The 23,885-nt window shown below is 34.0% G+C and overlaps 1 protein-coding gene across 1 annotated transcript in view; it reads left to right on the top strand.

Annotated features, from left to right (window-relative positions):
- Window positions 1–20,281, top strand: part of GPM6A (glycoprotein M6A) — a 111,605-nt gene extending 91,324 nt beyond the window's left edge. Inside the window, exons 4-7 of the mRNA XM_015625586.2 lie at window positions 10,206–10,359; window positions 12,499–12,575; window positions 13,884–13,949; window positions 19,771–20,281. Of these exons, the coding sequence (XP_015481072.1) occupies window positions 10,206–10,359; window positions 12,499–12,575; window positions 13,884–13,949; window positions 19,771–19,923 (450 nt within the window). The 3' untranslated portion in view covers window positions 19,924–20,281. The remainder of the gene's footprint in view (window positions 1–10,205; window positions 10,360–12,498; window positions 12,576–13,883; window positions 13,950–19,770) is intronic.
- Window positions 20,282–23,885: the final 3,604 nt, after the last annotated feature.

Genomic DNA, 23,885 nt, shown 5'->3' with positions numbered 1-23,885 from the left:
AAACATTATATAAAGAATTCATCGTGGCAGTTGTATTTCTATGTCCTTCGCTTTTCAAAAGAAACATGTTAAGAAGAATCTCTAGAGAAAAATGTTTTATATTCTAAGCTGCACTTACATATACCTTCTGTATCTTTATTTTTAAGAATATTTAATTTTAACTACTGACAAGGATTTTTTTTCCTTTGAAAATTATTCTGGGTACTTGATTACCTATGTGCTATTTCACACATGCTTCCTGAGTGCCTAAACCAAAAACATGAACTTCCCAAAATCTTTCCAGATTTTATTTTGCAAAAAATCCATGGGAGCTGCACAAATGTTTTGAGAAACCATCTGTGAACTTGTCACTTCATCTTTTCCTTAACAGACCAGTTATTCTAGAGGCAGTGAAACTGCATCACGTTGACATTTGATTCTTTGTGTAGCAGGAGGAGGAGAGTTCAGTGCAGGCTCAGCTGGCTTTCCCACCCAGAACAGATGTATTATTTCTGAATGTTACAAATGAAGCTCTCATTTCTGAAAATTAGATACCGTATCTGGATATTCTGGGGAAAAAACGCTGAGCTGACAGACAGGGAGGCCTTGCTTCTGATTAAATCCTGCTCCATCTGAGGATTGAAATGCCATATTTGTGAGAAATAAAGGACCTTCTCTCCAAGACAGCAGATATACTTATGGGTACAGAATCCTTTAAATCAATCTTAACAAGGGAAAGTATCTAAAAATCTCCTGTGCTCATATATGTTTAGTTGTGTATGCTGTCAGTAGCTTCAGACAGTGATATGGGAAACGGGGAAGGTGAGATTCAGAGTGATCTGACCTTCTAGCTTGCTCAACTGAAAACCAGAAACATCATTTTTTTTTCCCACAAATTACCCAGAAGCTAATGAAGTAGTTAATTTCAGAGGGAATATATTATGACACAGATATATCCCACCTAATTAAGGATGTCACTAAGGTTGTCAAGAGAAAGGCCTATGCTCCTTCAGTAGTTAGAGGAGAGGGAGGCTTAAGCAAACTTTGTCAGATGAATTGAATTTTTTTGTGGCTGTCCTATTTTCTGCAAAGAGAATAACGCTCAAGTCTTTTAAGTTGTCTTTTATATTAAGCTCTTCAATCAACTATATATATTTAGTTGGATGTGTCCTTCCTGGCCCCTTTAGCTGGAATTTAGGTGAATAACATTTCCTATCTAAACACTGCTGGAGTTAGTAGATGAAATAAAACATATTACCAATTTTATAGGTTGTTGGAATTCAACTTATTTAGAGAACTGTGTTCCTTGCAGTTTTCTGCTCTTGATCTTGAAATAGGAAGATAAAGCCCTAGCAATTGTTCAAAACTCAGTTGAATGGTTAAGAGAGTAATCTTTATATCATTCTCTCCCAACTCCATTGTTAGTATACATATAGCATCTTGGCAAGAAAGAAGAAAGCAAGGTATTTTTTTCACTATTTGCTATATTTGTATAAATATTTTGCAATGAGCTCAGGAATTATTTTGTTATGCATATATATCTAGGTGCTGACTCTACCTTTTTTCCTGTCTTGTTTCTGTAATCTGTCCATGCCTTTATGTTTTTCTTTATTGTATGGTTCCAGATTTTCTCACTCAGGAATACTGCACATATAACCTCACACGTGCAAGGAATTTGATGTTCCTTTTCTCCCATAATCTCCAGCATGTTGTATATGCAGCCCTTTTGTTTACTGTGGTATTCATTACTCCCTTTAATAGAGGAGTGTGCCAGACGTAGTGTGCCTTGCCAATGCCTTCTCTTCTCTTGGTCTTGCTGCTCGCTGACAGCAATGTTGGTGGTGGTGGAGATAAAATGGATGAACTGGATGGTTTTGCTTCAGATTGTGCTTTGTGTCTTGCACATTGATGACAGATTTTTTTCTTGGCATGTGAGCTCAGTCAGTATTTTTTGTTAATTAAACTGCTGTCATGCATTTCCAAAGTAGGCTTAACTTTGGGAGCAGTTGCACTTTCTCCATGGGCTTTAACTATCTGTTATGGATCATCATAAATTGCTCAAGATAATAGCTTTATTTCCCCCATGTTTAGATAATCCACCTCAGCTTTAACTTGAATATTTCATCAGATGATGACAGTCTTCCATGATCCTTGTTCTCACCTGGCTAACTTACTAATTGCATCTAGAGATCTTACTCTTTACGTAGTTATTTAAGCCTTTGAATATCAGTGGAATTATCACAGATTAATTATTTTTATGGTGAAAGGAAACCTACAGAAGCCATATACCTTTGCCCTTTATATGAACTGCATCCTCCTGTTGATGTCTTATGAACTCACAATTAGTTTTGTAAATATTTTTTTGGCTTTACTTGCACAGGAAAGAGAGAAACTTTTAAATTTATTTAAGGTCACAATAAAATCTTAAAAAGGCTGTGTTATTGATTTTGAATACTTGGAAAGACAGGAAACAAGAAAGGAATGTCCCTACACCTTCATTTTCACATAGGATTCTCAAAGCCCATTAAGAATATGTCAGGAAAGAAAACATTTTTTTTTTTTGACAGGCAAATATTAACCTTTAGTGACACATTTGTTTATACTTATAACTATTATTTCTACTTTCTAGTTTAAGCTTCACTGCATTATGTCCAATTTCAAACCATAGAAACTTCCTGAAAAAATATTGCAATGCAAATTTAGGAAATGTGAAAAATGTAAACAATCCGTATTGTTCAGTCCTTTCCCAGTTGAGCATTATATCTTCCTCTGTGCATAAAAAAAATGTAATCACTGAAAACAAATAGAATATGGTTCAGGATTTTATTAGAAAAAAAATTATCAGCTATTTGGTAGCATAACCTAGAAAATTTACTATTAGGACCAGCCTACATTGTCAGGGAAAAGGTAATGATGGAACGGATTGCTTTTAGTACTTTCTGTCTTCAAATTGAACAGTTAAGTGGTATGAACATAGAAAGGAGAGCACATGGAAAAGGAGCATTTAATGAACATATCTGTATTTTAAAGAGCCAGTTAAAAGACCAAATTATCTTTAATTACATTTAGATACAAAGCAAATAGTTTAGCTATAGTCCCAAACAGTACCTCCTAGCATTAGAAAAACACCACCATAAAGAAAAACAAAAGGAGGAGGATAACTTCATGAATGTGAAAATATAAGCATATGCATTTTCAGAAAAAATAATTCCTGTCTGAAAGGTTGTAAAAAAATTACATAGGAAATCCTTCTTTAGACAAGCAGCAGTAAAGATCCAATGCATTCTATAGGGCTTCAGAAGCCTGTCAGACTACAAAAATTATAGTCTTGCCTGAAGAATATATAAAACAACTAATGATAACTTTAGGCAACACAGTGCTACAAACCCATCAACATTCTAAAGAAAATTCAGTAATAAAAAATAAATTAGAGAATTTGGTTTCTAAGGAAGTACCAAAGAGACAAATTATATCATCTTAAGGTAAAACTTAGTCTTACATCAATGCAAAACCATCTTCTTCCAACTGATATTTTATTGATTTTTTTTACTAAGCCATATTTCAAAAAGTAAATCAGTTTGTTGGAGAATCATTTCTGATGTGGCTGTGGAAATCTCCTCCTACACTGCTACCAGCAAATCAACAGCATAAGTCAGAAAGTAAGTCAGTTTTTTACATGCATCTAAATGGTTTCCAAAGCAATGGAACATGAATATTTTAACCTTGAAATACACATTTAGAAAATTATATGTGCAGATGAAAAGCAGAAAGCAACTGTGAGAATTGATCCTAATTTTGATAAGTTCAGTTTTTCTTCCATCTAAACTGTCTGCAGAAGAAAAATGTTTAAAAAAGAGAAACAAAACTGTTCCAAAATATAATTTCAATTTTCTGGGGTTTTATATTTTCTGTTAACGTATTTTAATAATCAGAGGAAATTCTCATTAGGTAGTATTCAGTATATAAATGGATTTCAATTAGGTAAACCTGAGAAGTCTGTCCTTCTATGGAGAGAAATTTGGACCAATATTGGCTATTTTTTTTCCTCTCAAAGCAGTTGACTTGAACGCAAGCCAAGGAATATCAACCACATGACAGTAATAACACACCATGAAATCTATCCATGTTTCAACAAGATTTTTGGAACTGTGCCTGGGAGTATAATATGTTAGAGAGAGAGGATGAACATGTTGTGTAGAGGCAATAAGAAATGCCCAACAAGTGATTGTTAGCAATCACTAACAAGTGATGTTATAGAAAAGACTTTACATGTGTGTATTTTCTGTGGTTTACAGTGCATTTAGTGATAATATCAGAATAACAGTCTCTTGCAGAAGCATTGTATATAAAATGAGACAAGTTGAAATGTTTTTGCTTCATCTTTTATTTCTCTCCATGAATGAGGTATGGAGATGCTAGTTCATACAGAAATGAAAATGTTAGAGGCCATTTCCTTGTAAGCTACTCAACAGTCCTTCTTAAACATGTTAATGTCTAAAATATTTTTTTTTAAATTTTCCCATTTATTTACATTTAAATAAATAATAGAATTTTTGGTTCTAGACAGCATTTTAAAATAAGCAGCTGAGGCTGTTTTAGCTTCTGCATTGTTGAAATGTTTTCCAGAGGAACTCAACAAGTTTTCTACTTGCTCTCTTTCATATTTGCATTTGGGGAGCTATATATGTAAGATGCTGTCACAAGAAAAATATCCATCGGGAAGAGGTGGAAGTATTTATATAGGGATTCTTCCTTAAAAAATAAAAAAAAATGCAAACATCTTCTGGATGAAATCTGAACCTCTGAAAGGAACTAAACTCCTGTGGGACAATACAGGTGATGAACAGGAACAAATACATAATCTTTAAACTACCCTGTCATAAAAGTTTATTGATAAAGAGCCCTTATTGAGTCTGGACTCTTGATGTAAGGTGTAGTCATAACCCTGCATTATAGGAAATTGAATGCAAATAAACAGCAGGCCTGAGGTGGGAACACGTGTAGTACTTTAAATGTGACTTCTTGTAGCCTGAAGAGAGAACTGTGCACTCTATCAGTGCTCCCAGTACAGCTGCATCAAGACAAATTTCAGCATTTGAGAAAATATGTGTCAGCTGCAATGAATAATTTAAAAGGAGTATGCAAATGCATTTATGCAGAATATGTGCTTGGTAAAGAGACAGTAGCAATAACTGAGAGGAATTTTTTCTGGGTAAAATGAGCAAGATGAAGCAGAAGGCCTGAAAGCCAAAGGTCAGTTATGAATTTGAGGATGGGCAAAGTGTTAAAACTAAATAAGTCTTTATTAGTGCTGAAATCAAATATATGGACAACTGAAAGTGAAGATGTTTGAGAGTCAGGACAATTCAGAAAGAAATTGAAAATATCTTTCTGTTCCTACTTCTGTGTTGCAAAAAACCCCAACATGGCACCTCATTCTGGCATTTCCTGTTTGGAAAACGCACCCAAGGCCAGGACTAAACTGTGCTGCAGAGGCCAGCTGCTTCCCAGTATTCCCATAAGAGACAGCCAGGCTAACCCTGGGCTTATTCTGGGAGATGTCCAGCACCGCCAGGGTTTCATAATGAATCATGATAGGCCTTGGGCAGGATGGGTGTACATGATCTCTGTAGGTATGGTTTTGATCTCTGGCCAAAACTGTCTAAGAGAATTTCTGAGGCTGTGAAGATGTTTGGAAGGAGTCTCTTAGTTCATGTAGCTGAAATTTTCTATCACACACACACACATTTTGTGTGTGTGTGTGTGATAGAATAATAAATCTAAATGTGATGCAAACACAGCAAGGTGTACATCTTTGCAGCTCTCTGCGTTGAGAGCTCACATCAGGGAGTTCATATAAAATAAATATATGATGAGATTCAGAGAAAGTGTAAAAGTAAGTACTGAGCAGTTTGGAGAAAAGATAAAATTACATGGCAACGTGAGTTTTCTGGAGTTAAGTTTTATTTGGGCACTTAATTTGTTGTTATGTTTCTGTATTATTTTTTCTTGTTGTAAGCAGTAGTGTCCTCATAAAATGAAATGAACGAAGTTTGTTTCCTTTTCATTCCATTCCTGTTTGTAGAAACTGTACCTTCTAGATAAGATTTCACTGTCTCTGTCCCTAGGGTCACTGAAGCCATCATACAGTGTTTCTTCAGGGGTTCTAAATTATTTATAACAAAACTAAAACAAGAACAGTGTTTGAAATTTAATGAATATGCTTTTCATGGGACAAGTACCCATAAATTAGAAAGAAGGATGGAAAAATAAAAAAAAGTCAGTAACTGAAATCTTATTTTTTTTAAAGTAGATAGGATTTGGGTAATTTTTTCAGTGGAAAAAGGATTTCAACCGTGTGTGACCACCAGGGAAGTTGTACTCCACACAAACAATTTCAGAATATGCTCTGGAATACCTGCTTCCCGACTTTGGTCTGTTTTGATTAAAAAAATCACTCCAGAAGGTTGATGATTCACCTGCTTTGATAATTTATAACTCAGAAAAGCCACTACAGGCCCCGAAAAGCTTACAAAATCTGGTAAGAGCATTTTGCCAACCACAGTGATGATATAAAAAAAATAACCACTAAACAGGTTAAAGATTCGTTTGTTCAAGTAATTATTGATTTCATCTATTTACAAATGTGATCTGAGCTTAAATTAGTGATCTTTTATTTTCATGATTTGCTGGATGAATTTCACTATCACTTCTAGTTTGTTTTATGTATTTGGTGTCTCACAGTGAAAATAGAACTGATCAGGAAAAGTAATTCTCACTATAAACACAACAGATAGGATGCTAAAGAACAAACTGTGATAGCTCTTTAAGACGCTATACTGCTATTTCAGAAATCTTCAGCTTGTCACGTAGCAGAATGCTACTTCAAAGGAGAAAGATCCCTTTGAATCTCAGGAGATTGGGTTCTGAATTTAATTCCTGGAGTGAACAGGCTCCTTAAGCATTCCTTGTAAATTCTCTTGAGCAAAGAGGGAAGGTTGTAATAGCAGAGAAAATGACCTAAAAAAGACTTTATTCTTTCCTGTGCCTTTTTTTAAAATCAAATAATTCACAATTTCATTTAATTATAAAAAAAATTTATAAGCTACCACCTGCTATGACAAGAAACTAATAATTTGTTGTGTAAAGTTAACCATTTTTTCCTGCCCTTACAGCAGGAAATATATACAGCTCAGATTACATTTCTGTGGTTTGCTTCACTGATATCAGTGATAGCAGCTTCCAGGCATAACCATAATTACCACATGGTTTAACTTGAAGCTTTGTGTTTTAGTTATTCTTACATAAACAAGGGAAGTTTCCATATTTTTTCCTGTCTTCTTGGTGCTTTTGGTGTTATGACATGAAATTAGGCATGTCATTGGCCACTGGCTCTTCAGCTGTGAGCAACTGACAGAGGAAACATGAAAATCTTCCTTTTCTAACATATGTTTTTGAAAAGAAATCATCATTTGAGCAGCTACTTCTGAGATACTCAACCAATCAGATTCATGTTTTTAAAGAGAATCCGTTCCATAACAGAGCAGGCAGTTCTCTCTGAGAAGGCAGCTCTTGTGACTCACAGCAACTATCATCTGACAGATTTCTATCACTTTATGCCCAAGGCAGAATTTAGAGGCTAATAAGCTCTGTTTTCCCCCTCTTTGCTATATTAGTGCTTTGTATTATCTCAGTGGAGATTTTTGAGTAGGCTGCCTCATCATTATTACAGATCAGAAAACAAATAGATATTAAAAAGAATTTGTAATGCTCATGGTAAGGCCTATATATTTTTTTCTCCATTTGGTGCTAATCACAAAATAGGAAGAGTCTCAAATCTATATGGAGCCCAGCCATAAAAAGAGTTATTACATTTCAGTAATGTAACTAATATAAAAGATTTAGTATTGCATTAAAATATAATGGGTGTGCTACACTGAGACATGTACTAAATTTATTAAGTATTGTTTATTTCACAAATTCTAGAAGGATCACAAGACTTCAGACTTATTTGTTTTTGACAAGCTAAGAATATAGTCCAGGAGGCTGGTGTACTTTTAAAACACTTCTAAATAAATGAGAATTTAAAGTCTCTACCAAGACAGTCTTCTTTCTTATTTATTATTCCTGCCTTAGAAAAAAATAAATGCAACTCTTTAGCTTGACAATAAATTAAGATTGGACATAGTACTTTAGTCGGGAATTCATATCCCTGAATCTACATTTCTAAGTAATTTTCCAAGTAATTATTTGTAAGTGCAAGCCTGGGGCTGAGCCAGATGTTTTTTCATTACCTTTAACACTGTAATATGGAAAGAAAAAAACCCACAAAACAGTAAAAGAAAAATAACAAAAAACAACAATAAAAGGAGCATGTACAGAACAGTATTTACTTGTGTTGACTATTTCCTCTGCAATAGATTGAATAGAATTTCCAATATATAAAGCATGGAAATGTCTACAGCAGTATTCATGGGTTAATATTTATTTTGGACTTGGCTATCACTGTCTTTGTTTTACTAGCTGGGTTTCTAGTAAGTGGGTTATTGGGAAAATTTGGCAAGGAAGACAGCTTTTACCTACATGAATGCAGTTTTAGAATTTTTTTGGTATAAATTAGACACATCAAGCTTTTCTTTTAAACTAGTTGGAAGTTGAGGGAAAAGTTAAAACAGTTTGTAAGTCTCAGACTGGTAAGCATGGATGTAAAGTATGAGTATTGAAGCATGGAGTACTAACTCAAGAAAGGGATAGAAAGCTGACATCAGAAGTATTAATAGTAGCTTTTCAAACTACTATTACAATTCTCATTTACCTAGGGACAATCAGGAAAATTAACTGAAATAAATTTTAAACTGGAATAATTAAACTACATTAAATCCCTATGTAAATGTTCTTCCTCAGAATTAGAATTACTTTTATTTAATAATATTTGGAAATGAGTTAAAGTAAATCAAATTAAGATTTCTTTAATATTGCTTGAGAACATACATCTTATAACTTCAAAGCAATAAAAGTACCTTGTTTAAAATTCAGATCTTTTCTTGTTTTGGATTGCTTTTCCTGATCAGATCTATGTGGATGAGCCATCCCGCTACAATTTTTAGTACTACTTAAAACCTTTAAGATTCTGACCTTATTTGATTTATATAATAAAATCTGTAGGTATATTAGGCTTTTTTCCTATATTACCTGAATTGAGACATCTTACATTAAAAAAACCCCCAAAACCAAACAGGAAAATATCGTCCATTTTCCCCTTGTTTACTTTTTAAGGTTTAATTTTAAGCAGATTTTTTGTCAGTTTATTCAGCTTTCGAAAATTTTTATTTCTTGTTTCTTATTCTCAGAGGCAATATTTTTCTGATGTAAGCAGCTAGAAAAAATGTTAGTGTGATGAATTTTTTTTTTCCAGTCATGTATTTAGATTCCTCAGCATTTCTGCAACCATCAAATGCTGGGCCTATTTGGATTCAATATTTGTAGAATAATTTCCACATTTTACCGTGTGGCCTCCTATATCCTTTCCACAGCATAGAATGAAATGATGGTTTGTTATTTTGTTTCCCTGTTGTGTCAGGCCAGCAAAGGAGCAGCAAGGTAGCATGTTTACATATTTATAGAACATTTATTTACTATTTTTTCTGAATGATGAATTTGCTTATATGTAGACTCCAAATATGTCTGAATGCAATAACAAAATGGCAAAAAATATAGTCTCACTGGTTTAATGCAAAATGGATTTGCCAGGTAGATTTTGTAGCAGCCATAGACAAAGGTTCATTTTTATCATATTTAAAATTTATCATATTTAAATTTTTTTCATCATGATTGAAGTGGAAGATACAACCATAGGGCTTCTTGTCCTAACTATGGCACAGTGGTGATGGGAGAGGGACAGATGGGTTTCACAAAGCATGCAGCTGTCTGTACTTCAGGTGCTCCACTTTGCATCCAGCGCTGGCACAAGAGTGAGAGGAATATGAATCAAGCTTGCACTTCTGGAAGCATAATTCTTGTTCTTCTGAAACATCACTTTAGTGCTCTGGCATCATTTTGACCTGATCACTAATGGATTATCTGACCAAAACCATAAATTAAATAAGCACAGAAACAGACAAAGCCAGTCATAGATGCATTTGTTACTCTGTGGTTCCTTTTTTCCAATGGTGTATCAGTTAAGTTCTGACTTACCACTGGTATTGTTTTCCCTTCTTTTACTGCAGTTTATTATGCTGACATACATCTTTATGTTGGCCTGGCTTGGAGTTACAGCTTTCACTTCTCTGCCTGTTTACATGTACTTCAATCTGTGGACCATTTGCCGAAATGCCACCGTAGTGGATGGAGCTAATCTCTGCTTGGATCTTCGCCAGTATGGTATGTAAATAAAAAGGACTAAATGAAAAGCAAGATTTTAGAAAAGAAAGCATTCCACTGCTTTGCTTCCATGTATCTGAAATAAGCTGTCCAGTGTTTCTGAAGCTATTGTTAAGCGTCTCTCTCTGCCCTTTTACTCACTAGCCTAGGCAACACATAAAAGATGAATGGCATTTCCAGACCTGACCAAAACTGAGTCAACCTTGTCCATCTTCCCAGAGCAATGAAAATCCAGCATGGGCCTTTGGCTTAGTGTCTTCTTTAGAAATTGCTGGAATTCATCTGAGATGTTTAATTAGTCATTTATCTGGAGAATGACTTTTAATCTTGTGAAAGGACACTGACTTGGAGATGTGTGATCCTAGGGTATTGGCTGTCTCTGCAGAGGTGATCTGGGACAAGATTCATTCCTCTGAAAGACCTTGATGAGGTTACAATACTGATAGTAACACTCTAAGAAAGAGGTGGAAAGAGAGAGAGAGTGGGGACAAAGCCTGAATGGTGGAGATTAAAATAATGTGGGGATATGCACCTATGTGTGTTTTGAGAGGATGCAAAACTTGGATAGAAAGGGATTTTTAATCCTAAAGTGTCTGAGAATTCTTGTGTTGGTGATGGTAATTCAATTCCTTCCTTCTGCTAGACTGGTTTGATTTTACATTTGATTCTTGTAATACAGTTCTGATTGTCTTAGTGATTTCTCAACCCACAGAGCTTTGTGTCTCAACAGACAGTTTCTTATCTTTCTTTTGTTTCCTTGGCCTAAAATAAAATCACAGTATATTTTTAATTGTTATATGGAGATCTAAAAGATTCTGCTTTTCTTGCCAAAGAAACCATTTCATTAGTAATAAATATTTCAATTAACCTGAAATAAAAAATTTGACATTTTTCTTTCATGAAAGGAAAGAAAAGTTAGGTTTTTTTATTATTCATTGGGTTTTTTTCCTACACAGCATGGCAGATGAATTTAAAAAGCAATTATCCATATAGATGCCATCAAGGGTATTAATTTTTTTTTTCTATGACCTTTTATTTTGTTAATATTCATTATTATTATTTTATTAATTCTATTTATAATGTTTATAGAACACTAATATATACAGTGTGTATTCTGTGAATGTAGCTGTTCCCTGTAGATACAGTGCAAAAAACACCGATTAATATTAGGAAATAATAATTTTTCATGATAACTGGGTTAATTGCAGTTTTTTCTTCAAGTTAGTCTTTGATTTAGTATCTGGACATTAGCCAAAGGAATCAAGGTAGCAGATTCTACTTATTATTGCTGAAAAGAGAAACAATAAAGTGTAAGTTTGCGTAATGCTTTTTTATTACTTGTGAAAGAAGCTTTATACCAGATCAATATATTTGAAACAAATATACAGCACATTTCTCCACATGAAGGTAGAGAAGGTTTGTGAACATTTTTAAGTGTATAAACTGGTTGCAAATAATAGATGTTTTTTAATCATTGTTCTGATCAAAATAGGGGATAAAGATATGTTGAAAAATGGCAGAAAAATTGTTTCCCACATTTATCTTACTAGGGTTTTCGCTAAATAGATGATGTGTTAGTTTTGTGCTGGATGAAATATAATAGAATCCTGGAATGGTTTTAGTTGGAAGGCATCTTAAAGACAAGTTCCAATCCCCTGCCATGGAGCAGGGAGACCTTCCTCTAGATCATGTTGCTCACCATCCAACCTGTCCTTCAACACTTCCATCCCATCAGGGATGGGATGTCCATCATTTCTCAGGGAAACATGTTTCAGTGCCTTAACACCCTCACAATAAGGAATTTCTTCCTTACATCTAACCTAAACTTACCCTCTTTCAGTTTAAGCCATTACCCCTTATTCTACTGCAGCATGCTCTTGTGTAAAATCCCTCCCCAGTCTCTTGACTGACCCTTTTAGTTACTGGAAGGCTGTTGTAAGGTCTCCCCAAAACCTTCTCTTCAGCAGGCTGTGCAAGCCCAACTGCCTCAGCTTGTCTTCACAGGAGAGTGGCTACAGACTCCCAGTTGTCAACTAAACCCAAATATCATTGTTAAAATAAATTCTTAGCTTTTCTCATATAAAGGAAGTTGATCTGTACCAGGAATTCTAAATAATATGAATATTTATTCTTCTCCAGGTATTGTAACTGTTGGAGAGGAAAAGAAGGTTTGCACCTCATCAGAAAGTTTCATCAAGTTGTGTGACTCTAATGAGGTAAATAAGGATAGTATTCTTGGCAAATCCATAATATATGTTGTAGTAGAAAGTACCTGATCTATGCTTTCTTACTGTTAATGGTAAAATTATAGCTCTGGTGATAAATTAAATCACAGTGAAAAATATAGTCAAGCAAGTAGTTTACCTAGTCTTTTACCAAGTACCAAATTTAGTCTGTGCAATTTCTCCATCCATTTGTTTTCTAAATACACTTGTGGTTTATTTGTTTGGGTTTTTTTAATGATTCCAGTATCTAGTTCTTTGTTACTGAGATGTTTTTGAAAGCTAATGCCCCTGCTGCACAATGAATAGGTGCATATAATGAATCACTAATTGAAGGTCTTGTGATTACTGTTGTGACAGGAGAGTAAAGATTTCAAATGGATTTGGTCAAACCTTGTTGAGCTTTAGAATAGTAGCACTTAGTACATTTTCCTTTGTATTTTTTCCCTTGGGCAATCGCCACCTGTTTCAGTGCAGCTGAGGGTTCTGGTTTTGCTTTTAAATGATAAAGGATGAAGACAGGACAAACAAAATTACATCTGCCTAAAACAAAGAGAGGCTAAAATGTTGATCCCTCTGAAGCCAGAAGGATCAACATTTGTTAATTGTTTTACTGGATCTTATTATGGTTGGATAAATCTTAGAGGGAAGGTACACAATCTGCCCTTATGCCATAACCATCTTAGAAAATGCAGCCCTTATGGCGCAATTGACTCTCTCTGGCTGCTGCATAAACCAGGTCACTGAAATTAAAAGCAAATGTAGTCATTTGGTTTGGGCTGAGGTGAGGAAGGTGGTTAATTTGAATTATGTAAGTAACCTGGTTTATATTATATCACAATGAACAAATATGAGAGGAAAGTGGATCAAAATATGAGGACGAAAAGCTACATTTAATGAGGGGGAAATGGGGTCTCTGCCACTGGAGAAACCACCTCAAACATAATTCTTGTAAGGTAGTGTTGTAGTATTGTAGCATAAAAAAAAACAAGCCAAAAAAAACTCTCAAAATGTACTGCGGTGTTGATTTTTAAATAATTTATTTTCTTAATATTTTATTATGTAAACACTGTATTTTTAAATAGAGTTATGTTTTTCCTCCAATATGAGCCTTGTAACAAAACAAGCACAAGCACAATTACATGTAGTGATATCAATCTCTTGGAAAAATATTCCTATTAATTTCTTCTGTGGAAGGGTGGCACCAGGAAGGTAATTATTTGTTCTATGTTGTTCTGAATTTTTGTTCATTTTCTGTTTGCTGTACAACCATGTAAGTCCTTTCTTTACCTCCCTTTGCAGCTAAATATGACATTCCACTTGTTCATTGTGGCACTTGCTGGAGCTGGAGCAGCAGTCATTGCTATGGTAAGCTACCCAACACTCCCATCTGAATTGCTGATACCTTCTGGTTCTGACTTAGGATCAGCTGTTCAATTTCCATATTATCACTCAAAGTTATTGTTAAAATGTAGTTCTGTAATTCAATACTCTTTCTTTTTTTTTTTTTTTAAATATATTGATGTATCCCCTTTGAAGTAGAATAGAATATGATGATTACTTTTTTTGAATTAAAAAAAAACACCTTTAAGCACATGCTAAGAATTTTTACTATTCTCTTGCTGTATTCAGACAAGTGTCTGAATCATGTGTCTATGTTGTAACCATAGTATTATACTTTTATGATCTCTGCCTTTCTGGGTATTCATAGGCTTGCCACGCTGCTATTTCAGGAGCAGAATCTTTTTGTCAGTTCTGTGAATATATATGAATGTGTTGATTTTTCTGTCAGGACTAATTTTTCTGCTCCTTTATAATGAAGATTACTTTAAATTTAGTGACATTTTTTCAATGAGAAGGTTCCACTGAGAAAAAAGTGTATGAGCTAGTGCCCTGCTCTTCTGTCTTTTGTCTGCTGTATTTGCTTAAGCATAAAGATATTTTTAGACTCGCAATTCTGTACTGGTGTAGGTTTGCATTATGCATGCTGGAATGGGAAATGAAAAGTGACTGTTACTTGGTGCTGATGCATTCATAAGTGTTAGTGGTGGTGATTACTATATACTGCTTACACTTGGAATTTTTTTATGGATCATAGGGCCATGATTATTTTTTATCCTTATAATTGCATCTATAAAAAAGTACAGTCAGAAAATAATAATTTGGTTTTTTCATATCAAAATTTTTCTGCTTATAGTTCCAAAAATGGTGACCATATAACAATTATGATAATATATCATTGGTGTTAGGAAATTTAATCCAAGAGATCATTTTTCCACTGTATGATTATTTTGAAGTATATTCAGTTGACATCATAAAATGCTATTTTATTCAGATGAAAATTCTGCATTTCAAAGAAGTTTTGAATCCAAATAGCCACCAAAAGGTATTCAATAAAAAAAATAACACATCTGCAATGAAAGAAAATTAAGTACATTTTGCCACATAGTTTAAATATATAATACTTTCAATGTAGATTTTAAAAAGAGGTGATAGTACTTCAATTACCATTCAGTTACCTTCAAAGCTCAGCATATCAAAGATACCATAGCTGCATTACAGCAGGCACAAACACCCTTTGAATTCACTTTGATGGTGCACATTTATTCACACATTTTTGAAGGGTTGCCCATATCCGAGTGTGCTTTCTGTTGAATTCTATAACTGCACAGTGCAGACATGATAACGCTGTTCCAACAAAAACAAAAATTAATGGTCTAAGTGCTAATAAATTGCATACCGTGTTCTAAGTGCTAATAAATTATATACTGTCCCAGTGCTGGTAGATGTATGTTTCATTAAAAGTTTGCAATGGTTTTATACACTTTTTTCAAGTTTGTCACTGTACTGTTTGTTTTTAACCTACCATTCTAATCTGTTAGGTACCTTCTAAAGACTAGCACACTCCATTCTCTGATAGTGTAATTTCTAATACCAGCATACCAGACCACATCTGTAGGTTGAGACTTGTGCTGCACACTTGATACTGTAGCCCAAACACAAGGATAGGACATAAGGGAAAATTCAGAATTTTGTGTTTGGACATGTAGATATTAACAGGTTCTCCTTTAAGGGAAATTTATTTTCCCAAGGTAAAAGTGATTTAAGGGAGGAAAATTTAATTTGGGGTCCTAACTATCTCATCTAGGAAGAAGAAGAAAACTTTTTTCTCCAGATCTTACACTCAAATTAGTAGACAGAGCTAATGCAACAGCAGTGAGAAACTGCAGAAGTCATTTCAGTCATTGGAGAACCAGTGCCCTTCACTACATGAGCTCTTTCAAGAATAATCACAAATATGAAATTTGTGTATATCCAGAACATTTTGGTGAAATTCAACAGGAAAAATAGATTGAAAATACCAGTCTTTTACAAAAGAAAAAGCTTATTAATATAGTGCACTGTTAAAACTTTTCTTGCAAACAATTACTTTAAACCAGAATCGTCCATCTGACTAAAGTGGTAAGTATATTGTATTTATGGCCAGCCAGTAACACTGGTGCAACATCAGGGACATTGCTGAATATGCTCTCTGAATTGACATTTAAAGTTATGTCACCAATATACTCCACTGTATCATCACTTCTGAAATTGTAAGCATTTGCAAGTGGCAGACTATTTAATATCTGAAGATTTCCTAAACCATCCAATGTAACTATGTTCTATAAAATTCACAAAAGAATCAGCTTATTCATAAATGTTGTCTGTCCCCAGGATACTTTTCATGAAACTGTATTTCAAAAATATATTTTTTTAAAAAGTAGTCATTTATTAGAAAACCATCACAAAACTTGTTAATACCTGCAAAACCATTTGGTCACAAATCACAAATTCCCCATATCTCTTGGTCTCAGATTTGCATATGAATTTTTTCACAATTCACTAGATTCCTCTTTAGTCTGCAAAGGCGATTGTTGTTTGGGGGTTCAAAAGGAGAATTGTCCTACATATTAAGTCTGATATATAGAAAAACTCTTATTTTTTACAGTATATGTCAGGGAAAGTTTTGTTTTGCATCAAAGAACAATGTTGAAGAGTTTATTTTAAAAATGTGTCATTCGTGTTTCAAGCCAGGATGGGAAAAAAAGAACCAAAACCTGATACAGTTATTTATGTTGTAAATGCTTTTTGGGAGTCTTTGTCACTGAAAATATAGCCAAGCTCTTGAATCATATTTAATTTGTACCATGTACGATTCTGAGGAGTACTGTTCCTTCTGATGTGTAACAGATTACAGATAACAAATGCATATGGAAAAGATCATTAAAATCAAGAGCTGATTGTAAAGCCAGTATGCATTCCACCTGTGATGTTTCCCCAAAAATACTGTAGAAAAACTTAATTATGAGATATAAAATTTCCTATCTCAAAAGTTATGGAAGAGTTACCACATGAGCTGGTAACTCATTTGCCTTAACGTCCACACAAATTATGTCCTGCAAGGTGGAGATGCAATCAATTATCCTGAAATAGGAACAAGGGAAATATAAAGTGGTCTCTCCTTCTCCCCAGTATGATTGCACCCTTCTGTAGGGTATGAGATGCATGGAGAGAGAGGAAGAAAAGTTATTTAGACTTGGGTCTTGGGGAAGTTGTGACATGTCCTGAATGGAAAAATACACCCACCCTCCTCCAAATACCCTGCTAGGCTACCTGCAATTCCACAATTTCTAAACACCGAAGCATACTTTCACATTATGAAGAAATCTAAGCAGAAATAGGTATGGAAAGACCCTCCACTTTCTTGCATGTGTCTGTAATTGAAACCTCCTGAGGCAGACTGTGGAAGCTGCCTGGCTTCAATTTAAATAAGCCTTGATGAGGGCCTCACTGGCTTCAGGCTATTCAGGTCATGGAATTGTGAAATCCAATTACACAGCCACTTAGAAATGACCTCCTTGATGTGGCAATTTTATCTAGGAACTTGGTGTTAAAATAAAAATAACAAAGGTGGCGGGACAGTTCAATGTATATATCATTATAAAACATGGATATATATTTGAGATTATAGAAGTTAAAGTAGGTCTTTCCTGGTATGTCTTCCTACTTACAGTGAATATAAACTGCAAGAGTTTTCAACAGTTATTATAGTAGTTTGATTCAGTAACTTCATAAAGAAAGGATGGGCAAAGAATGGCTGTTTAATGAAGGTCAGACTGTTACCAATATACCTTCAAAATACTCTTTTTTTTTAACAAAGAAAAATACTGAGTGAAGCTGCAAGACACTGAGTTTAAATTTGTCTCTCACTGGGTCATTACCAAATATTCTGTGAGGATAAGAAAACTGCCTACATAATCCCATTTTCATCACAGATTCTTCAGTTGCGAGGATTTCTGGCAAATGTGTTTTAAAATGTCATGAAGATGTGAGTAGACTGCTCAGATGCCCCCCACTTTCAGGATTCTCATGTCTGAGATTTAGGTTGTATTTTTAACAGAAATTTCAGACTCAAAGGACCAGTATTCATGTTTTCATTGTGTGAAAATTGCAATTGAGGTGACAAATTTGTTAGGATTACCAGTTTGTTTTGATTTTTTTATTATTTTTTTATTTTGATTTTTCTCAATAGTTTTACTGTGGAGAATTTAAGATGTTTCATTTAGTACAATGAGTATCCAGGATTAGGATCTCTCATTTGATATAGAAATGCCTGATCCAGAAACTACCCATAGTGAAACATATTGGAAGAGCTGAGTTAGGATAGAAGGTGTTCCCTTCTCCTGTGCACTAAATTATGACTAGAGAGTGTTCCAGAGTGACACATAACATGCTGCCATCTCCAAAATCTATACTCACGGATTGCATTGCTAGTGTTCTCTAGATTATAAGAAAATCCTAAAGATGTAGAAATACTACTCTCTAATTTTGTTTTTTTTCCTAGAGAACAGATTCTCTGAACGACTTCTATTTTATGCCTCCTCAAGTCAGACAGTATTCCTCAAATGAGGATTAATTGGAAACTTGGCATAAAAGATGAGGATAAAAAATGTAGCAAAAATATCTGGTCTTTTTAAGGGCTTCAGTGTGCTTTCCTTGATCTTAATTATCCAGATGAAGAAATATACTTTTGTATATTTCTTTGTATATTTTGTATATTTGCTCTACTAATCAGCAACAATTGCCAACAAACATTTGTGGAAAAAAAAAAAAAGTCCAAATAACATTGAATATTTCAAAAGATAAAAAATCGTATTAGAATGGATCTGTTCATTTAATATGAATCTAAGACACTTGTATCTACAACAGTACAACATGAATGGGAGAATTTCCATAATCTCAAGGTGTTTTACTATTATTTATTGTATAATTATTCCATTTTCTATTAACTGAACCCTGATATAATTCCTTTAGTTCTTAGAGGGGGGGTGAAATATTTTGGATCTCACAAAATCGTCCATTGCTTGTGAGGAAGTAGATTAACATGAATTAAAGAGATGCTCTCATCAGAAAGTGTCTAAAAGCCTGCTAGGGAAGGAATAAATGTCTAGAGAGCCCCAGCATAAACCAGTTGATTATCCCTGTGGAACATTTTTATTTTCTGACTGAATACAGTGTAAATAGAACATCCAAATTCTTATTTTTTTCAGTTATATTTTATCACATTTTGCCTAACTGAACTTATTTTTCAGTTACTGACAATTTTTCCCCAGATTGGTGAATTAAATACAAAGCTAAAATTGTAGTTGAAAGAAGTAATAGCTAAATGGAAATACAATGCTAACTTTAAGAAATTAAAAAGCAAAACTTCCTGTAGTTATTTATATTAGGTATGTAGCCATAAGATATGTCTATGCCATATTTTTATCTTAAGAACTACTTTAACAAACACTTCTTCAGCCGGGAAAAGTGTACAATAAATACATGACCAGGGGACATTTTTACATGCACCTTTGCAGACTAGCTGAAAAATAATGCAGGGATGATTTGTGGATTTTTCAGGTTTTAGATTCTTTTTTCTTATATCTATTGTTACCAGCTACTAATTATAGTAACAGTAACTATAATTAGATTAAGATGAGTAATCTGAAGATTAATGAAGCCTGAATTTGCCATCAATGTCCTGTACTACTTCTTGACACAAGAATGCCTAGTTCATGCTGCTGAGAACCCAGTCTCTGTCCTGCAGCCTTCAGGTTTGCACTTGCTCTATTCTGACTGCCTCTATTGCTTCTTACCTCTCTTACAGGTTCACTATCTCATGGTCTTGTCTGCCAACTGGGCCTATGTGAAAGATGCTTGCAGAATGCAGAAATATGAGGATATTAAATCAAAGGAGGAACAAGAGCTGCATGATATTCATTCTACTCGCTCTAAAGAGCGGCTCAATGCTTATACATAAAAGAAACCTTGTCTTACTTCCTAACATGTGAATGCTTTGTTGTTTAACTAAAGGCCATCCTATCATTTTAAAAACAATTGAAAGTGCTTCTCACAAAAGATAGTTTGGGTGACTTACATATCACCTACATACAATTCTTGGTTGTCTAGCACTTGGTTTCTTAATTAGTTCTTACTTTGTGTGATCATTCTATACCACAAAGCTCCTAAATAGACTTTCCTGAATCCCTTTAAGCTAATTAGTTCTGATAGGTCAAGGATACTAAACTATTGTCAAATACAACTATGTGTTTGATTTTTTTAATCACTTTGTATGTGTTATGCATAACACCTTTTGCATTGTTTCTTATATGTTTTTGGAAAAAAGAGTAGCTTTTTATACTTTTTAGTTTTGAGTTCAGTAACTACTTTAACTACAGGTATACTTCAAAGGGACCATTGTACATGATGTACAATATATAAAGAAAACATTCTGATGACTTTCCTTTATATATGGAAAACCTGCCAGAGGGACCCTGATCAACTTGAATGAAGGTCCTAAGAACGTTTTAAACAATCAAAGGTGCAATTTCTAAATTTGTAATAGTGGGTAAAAAAATGAAAAAAAAAAGCGAAAAAAGGAAAAAAAAAAAAGAAAAAAAAGAAAAAAGTGCTTCTTATCTTTGTTAACATTGTATTATTGATGTTTTTAAAGAATATTCTCTTGTTTCAAGTTCCATGGGTGATAATTCCTGTTTGTATTGTGAGCATGCAGTCCGTGGTGCTAACAATGCATGGCCACTTGCCTTTTGAAGGAATTCAATACCACGGCTACCTGTTAACGAGTTATGGTATATAGACAACTGTTAATTAAGTGATATAGTTATTCATAGTTTTCTACAGAATAATCTCTCTTTAATTCAATGATGGTTATGCTAAATTGGAGCTGTCCATGTGATGATGTAAGAAATTACTGCTTAGCTACATTTATGAAAGTAATATATCAAAAAATGCAGTGACCATAGGAGTCAGATGTCTTTTTACCTGCTTTAAAAATTTAAATGGATTGCACCTGTCTGAACTGTAAAAGATATATTAAAGGAGACTTCCATAAATGTTATAGCTTGGCTTCTAGCTTTCCTACACATAATGGTTTACCTGTATTACGTTGAAGTAAGGTGAAAGACCACTACAGAGCTTATTATTTCAAAGTGTAGTAATATATTTGAACCTTTATTTTGATAGGAAAATGTTATCAGAAAGATAGGTCATCTTAATTTGAAAGAATTACCTGTATCAAAAACAGAACAAAAAACCCTATTTAAGAAAAGTCGGTATTATTGGACCAAATTTGGTGGATTTTTTTTATTTTATTTTGCCTATTTCTAATGCTACAAGAATGCTGTAAAGTGTCTTTTAAAGTGATGTAGCCTGACAAGACATTTTTGTCAGTGTTAAAAATCTTAGGTAGTTTTGTGCACTTATTGGACCATTGTGAATTCTCTCTCAGTGTAAGTGCATTTCTAATAAAACTTCTTGAGTAAAACTCTTCTTTGTACTATTAATAGTCATGCATCATCAGTAATTTTTAACGATTCTTGTAGTAAGTAGAAGGTAATACTATAGTTACTTGTGGCATGATAATGCATTAAGTAGTATTAGTTGGTTGAGTTTTTTTTCTTTTTCTTTTCTTTTGCTTGTTTTGGGGTTTTTTTGATTGTGTTTTTGATTTGGGGTTTTGGTTTTGGTTTGGAATTTTTTTTTACACTTAAGCTGTCCTACGGGGTCAACAGTTTTCTGATAATGTGCAGTACCGGTATTACAGTTCTGCAAAAAGTATTAGGAACCTCTTTTTGGATTCTATATTGTAGTGTTTCAGTTTTGTGTCTTAAAATGTTTGTGCTGATTTTTAAAACTATGTCTTTTAAACTCATGTAATGATGTTAATGCTTTTGGCTCTTCTCTGGTATTAGAGTTTGTATTTTCACAAAGAATGCTTTGTAGCAGGCATTACAATTAATCTGTTTTGTACATAAATGTGCCAACAGCTTGATGGTGGCGTTTTTGAAATGTAGAACAAAGTGCTTGCAAAATGTAATAAACACACTTGTGTACTTTGTGTTCTTGTTAATTCTTTGTGTAGTTTTTCTTTGCCTATACTGGACAGGTCACTGAAACCAAAAATGGAAGAAGTTTGTTTCTCCCATAGACTTTGCTACTGCACAGATTGCTTTGAATATGTCTCCTAATCAGCATTTAATATCAGAAATCATATATCCTAAAACTAAGAGAGCAAAATATTTTCTTAGAACAGAGTTTCATATTCTAGGAAGTACCAGGTAGCAGGTATTTTTAACATATCAGTCAAAAGAACAGTTGGGAATAAATCCCATTACTACATTGTAATTTGGAACAGCTCAGCAGAAACTGATCTGACAGCAGTTTGAATATTCCTGAGGATACTGATTTCTGGATGTCACAGTAGCTAATACTTTGAAACCTCAATAACTATACTACATTACTCATGTGCACGCAAAGTAATTGAAATGGTTAAGAGAGATCAATAGCCATGCCAACTAACCTGATACCACTAAGGAAAATTATTTAAAATACAGTTCCATAATGTGTTTGTTTCTCAGTTAACTAGCTGTTATGTAGCTCTTTGTGTGCTCTCGATGAGAACATGTGCCATAATGGCAAACAATTTTTCAGAAGCAGCACAAGCCAAGGGAGTGGAGGAGCTTCCCACAGCACATCAGTCATAAGTGATTCACTTCAAAGTCTGTGCATATTTGGTTTCTTCCAGAGTCTTCTCTGTTTGTTGACAGCCTGAGCTGATTTTCCCTGAGGTAGGCTGAATGAATTTTGATTTCTATAAACTCTTCTGTGCTTAATCTAAACTTTTGTCTATTGTGCTTTTAAGAAACAAGAAAACCATTGTAGACTAATCTTTTTGGTGCAGGTTTTTGCTGGACAAAAGGCTGCAGTTAAATGAAAATTTTAAATTTAAGAGGATTCTAGCTTCAGATACTCAGTTTTGCATGTTCATCACAGTTTACTATGTCCCGTAAATGCCACTAATAGCATGTTACAAAATAGATTGAAAAATGATTTGAGGTAGACATCCTTCCCAGTCCCTTTCTCCCACTCACATCACCCCCTTTTCTTTTGCACAAGATTATTTTATCACTCAGCAGGACTGTTTCCCTCAGCAACAGCGTTTCTGCTTTGAGCACCAGTAGATAGAACATTGAATCAGCATGATTTAGACAATGCACAGCAGTGCATGGCAGACGTGGGGCTGAGTGTTTACACCTTGGTAGAGAGAATGGCAATTTTTGAACCAATGCAGCATATAGTTAGGTGACAGGAGACACTGAAATTATATGCCTATTTAATATTTCTAAATAATTAATGATATTTTTTTCCACAGGAGCTAAAGTAAGAGAATTTCAACTACAACTGGAAATATATATCCATCCATAAATTAAATTAAAATTATATATGCAACCTTTAATCTTACATTAATGCAATTATTTAAATTGTAATATGTATGCATTGATTGTGAGTATTTATTGAACATTATCATGATTGCAACTCACCTTCAGCTGATGTAGTATATTTTAGGACAGAATATTTATGTACTGTATTTCCTATAATAGCCAATGAAAACAGTTTCTAGAATCTTTTCTATCATCACAAACCAATGCATTTTTAAATTTTTCACTTCTGGGTTACCACAAGCATTTATGTAGTTGGTTTTCTGAAGAGCACAGCTCAGTTTATAAATCATAAAAGATCTGACTATAGTAAATTTCATGTCAGGAGGAAAGGGGATGTTTATACAAGCTCTCTCTTACAAAAGAGAGATATAAAATGTTATAAAACATTTTACTTTCATTGGGTTGCACAGAAACCCCACATATATTGTTAAGCAGCAAGCTGATTTATGTCTCACATTCCAGTGCTGTCTCCATTTTGGGT

This window comes from Parus major, chromosome 4 (genome assembly GCF_001522545.3).
Source record: "Parus major isolate Abel chromosome 4, Parus_major1.1, whole genome shotgun sequence".
In the NCBI taxonomy this organism is placed as follows: Eukaryota; Metazoa; Chordata; class Aves; order Passeriformes; family Paridae; genus Parus; species Parus major.
This window is presented reverse-complemented; position numbering and strand designations above follow the sequence as displayed.